We start from the raw sequence: 3,543 nt of genomic DNA, 5'->3' as shown, positions 1-3,543 counted from the left end.
CCGCTCTTAAGAGGAAACTAAGAGAAGCTAAGAGGCAGGTGGGTAACTTTTCTATTTATTGGCCAGACATCTAAATCGCGGATCCCTGATTTGTGACATTGTAGAGACTCCCAATTAGATCAAACTGTGTTTCAGTCTTTTACTGCAGGTTTTTTCATCTTAAATTTACATGGCTGACAAGCAATTGCATTTTCTGGTTATCTAGCTCAAGTTCTTGACACTCCTTCACAGCTGTTTACAAAAAACCAATAATGTATGTTTAAAAATGTAGTATTTGACAGAGTGCGCATTCATTATATGCATAAAACAATGTGTTCTGGAGTAAAGACTCAAGGTTAACAAACTTCAGAAACGTGTTGTTGTTTTTTTTAAACTGTCACATGTCCTGGAGAAGGGACACACCTTGCTGAAGATGTGCAAGACAACCGAGGTGATGATTCTAAATCTGGAAAATAATACATTCAACAAAAATCCTTTTTACAGTAAACAGTGACTGGAGAAGCTGTCCTTCTCTTTTTCTCTGGCAGGAGTGTGAAACAAAGATTGCACAAGAAATTGCTAGCCTTTCAAAGGAAGATGTCTCCAAAGAAGAAATGAATGAGAATGAAGAAGTTATAAATATTCTGCTCGCACAGGTAAATAGCAGGCACTTACCCGTTTGCTGGTATTTCCTTGACACGTATCTTTCAGCAGTACCAAACACTTCTGTTCCTTGCAATGCACTGGGAAATTAAAGGAGTCTCTCTGTCCATTAAATACAAGGCTTTATTAAAACAAAGCAAAGTAAAGCAGGGAAGGAATGCTGAATGCAGGAGTGAAACCAAAGCTGAGCAAAATCCTGTTAGGAGACACTGGGCAACAACAACAAAAAGCGCACCCTTTGGTGTTAATGTACTTTCAAATCTAACTAGTTTTAATATCGTTAACTATTTTTTGCTGATCAAAGGAAGTAAGGCAACTACTTTGGCTTTTTTGCCTGCCTTTGCTTCCCTCACTAGCTTTGATCGTCTCTCCACTGCACTTTCCTCCTTGTATTCATCTTCAAAGACCAATTTTATAGTTCAGTTTTTCTATTTTACTGGTAATCCAGAGCTTTCTGCTGTGATTTAAGAAAATAGGCAGCCAAACATGCCAGAATTTGGTGTGTCATCTCCACAACTATTCAGTCCAGCGATCATCTTGAGGTTTCAGAACAGACAGTGTTAGTTTTGAAGTTATATTTTCTTTGAGGCCTTGATAAATCAAAGCAGGCATTGCTACTGAAATATTTCAGAGAATAACATATTTATATGTTTCTGTAGAAAATGAAGGTTTTAAGTGAACTAACTGATCATTGCAGGAGAACGAGATTTTAACAGAACAAGAAGAACTGTTGGCCATGGAGCAGTTTCTACGGAGACAGATTGCCTCGGAGAAGGAAGAAATTGATCGCCTTCGAGCAGAAATAGCTGAAATACAAAGGTAAAAGGGAGACTGTTCACATCAGAGCCCACTGCCAGACGAGCACTCTGATTAAAAGTACATGTACGCACTTCTGAAATACTACTATAAACTACACTTAAATGCTCACCCTGTGAACATCAAAAGCCACCTCTTTTTTATTGAAGTCTCAGCATCTTGGGACCTTTTGGGGTGTTTTCCATTACTATTAACAATGGAATTATGATCTAAAGGAAACTACACCCTGTGCACTAAAAAAATCCCCCTAGGGAATCACTGATTTATGAAATTAAGCTTTAAAAGGAAATTCTGATTTTGTTTTCAAGACTGCTGGAGATAATTTAGTAGATGCAAGTTAACTCTTCCACATTGCTGCAGTTCTGGCGGGCTTGAGGGAGTGTTTAAATCCGAGTTTGTTGGTGGTGTTTCAGTCGCCAGCAGCATGGCCGAAGTGAAACTGAGGAATATTCTTCTGAGAGTGAAAGTGAGAGTGAAGATGAGGAGGAACTGCAGGTCATCCTGGAAGATCTGCAGAGACAGAATGAGGAACTGGAGGTAAGATCCGAGTCTCGGGATGAACCGATACTCTTCTCCTTAGTTACTTGATTTATTCCGTGCAGAGATGTTCGTGCACGTGCACAGTGGCAAGTTTGCCGCAGTTCTGCCTGGCCGCATGACCTGCATGCTCCGGTTTTGGCTCGCTGCCTCGCTGCTGCCAGGGTTTAACAGCAAAGCTTCACTGTGCAGTGCCAGGCAGCCCCCCTGGCTATGGCTTCATCAGAAGGAGCCCTGACGTTTGTTTTCCTTACTTCAAAGATAAAGAACAATCACCTGAATCAAGCGATTCACGAGGAGCGAGAGGCCATCATCGAACTGCGCGTCCAGCTTCGACTGCTGCAGCGAGCTAAATCGGAGCAGCAGGTGCAGGAAGAAGAGGAGCCAGAAAAGCGCGGGGGTGTTTCTCAGCAGCAAAGAGACGGTGTCCCGGAGACAAAAGCAGCCAAAGAGCAGCCAAAAGCAAGCAAGGAGCAGCAAGTCAAGCCATCGCCAAGTAAAGACAGGAAAGAAACTCCAATTTGATCCAGCTCCTTGGGTATGCGTAAAATCGACTGAACTGTGCAAATTACTGTAATTTGAGTCAAACTGCACAAATTATTGCTGGCTGTGTACATTCTGTAAAGAAACTTTTCTTTTAAGCCCTGGAGACGTTTGTCTCTAATACTTGTGGCTTCTACTCATCAGATTCAGGTGAGTTTGGAGAGGCCAGAAGAGTTTTCCAGTTAGTATCAGATTATTTCCAGACTGGTTTCCTTCAGGTGATTTAAAATAATTCAGTAACAGTTTTATTTTAAAACCAAAATCATTATTTACATTCACTGGAGCAGAATTGGAAGATCTCATCTTCAGTAACTAAACAAAAACCCCACCCACACTTACTAAAATTATTTGCCTTGTGAATCTATTCATCCTCATTCACCATTATTTCTGCTTATTAACCTAGTCACTTCTTGCTTGTGCCTTTGATACCTTTCTGATGCAGATTATATACAAGGGAGCTTTAAATTTATTCTGGGTTGGCTGAAACTTTGGGATCGTGTTTACCTAACATGCCCTTAAGCTTCATTTTTGTTCTGAGATGTACTGAATAAATGTATAAACTGGAGAGATATTATTTATGTCCCTGTATGATGGAAATGTTCATCAGGAGTCGTTCATGTCTTTTAGCAATGTAGGTAACCCATTGACTCATTTATAAACCACCTTCATCGTCCCAGCTTAAGACAGGCCATAGAGCTGAGCTTTTTCTTCATCCACGTTAGATGTTTGGTCCCGCAAAGCCACCAAAGGCTGTTTTAGGCAGGGACAGGGATGGGCTATGTCACTTAGGAGAGATCTGCTTGACCAAGCAATACAGCATTTCCCCCCGCACAAACGCAAGTTGCTCACGCTTTCCAACCAGAAGCCTGAAGAACGATGCCAAGGGGAGGCACTGGGGGTTCAGCAATAGCCTCATTTTTGTTGGTATTAAAAAAAACCAACAACCACCAACCCCCGGGACTTGCTTTTGGTTTGGCTGGTTGAGTGCTTCTGCCTGTCCAAAGC

At 41.5% G+C, this 3,543-nt stretch overlaps 1 protein-coding gene across 1 annotated transcript in view; it reads left to right on the top strand.

The window, feature by feature from the left end:
- RALBP1 (ralA binding protein 1) overlaps positions 1-2,987 on the top strand; it is a 14,560-nt gene extending 11,573 nt beyond the window's left edge. The window contains exons 5-9 of the mRNA XM_009869110.1: positions 1-38; positions 528-635; positions 1,340-1,461; positions 1,872-1,995; positions 2,257-2,987. The exon at positions 1-38 is cut by the window's left edge and continues 118 nt beyond it. Coding sequence (XP_009867412.1) covers positions 1-38; positions 528-635; positions 1,340-1,461; positions 1,872-1,995; positions 2,257-2,520 — 656 coding nt within the window. The 3' untranslated portion in view covers positions 2,521-2,987. The remainder of the gene's footprint in view (positions 39-527; positions 636-1,339; positions 1,462-1,871; positions 1,996-2,256) is intronic.
- The last annotated feature ends 556 nt before the right edge of the window (positions 2,988-3,543 follow it).

Source organism: Apaloderma vittatum, unplaced genomic scaffold (assembly GCF_000703405.1).
Source record: "Apaloderma vittatum isolate BGI_N311 unplaced genomic scaffold, ASM70340v1 scaffold6085, whole genome shotgun sequence".
NCBI lineage: Eukaryota > Metazoa > Chordata > Aves > Trogoniformes > Trogonidae > Apaloderma > Apaloderma vittatum.
This window is presented reverse-complemented; position numbering and strand designations above follow the sequence as displayed.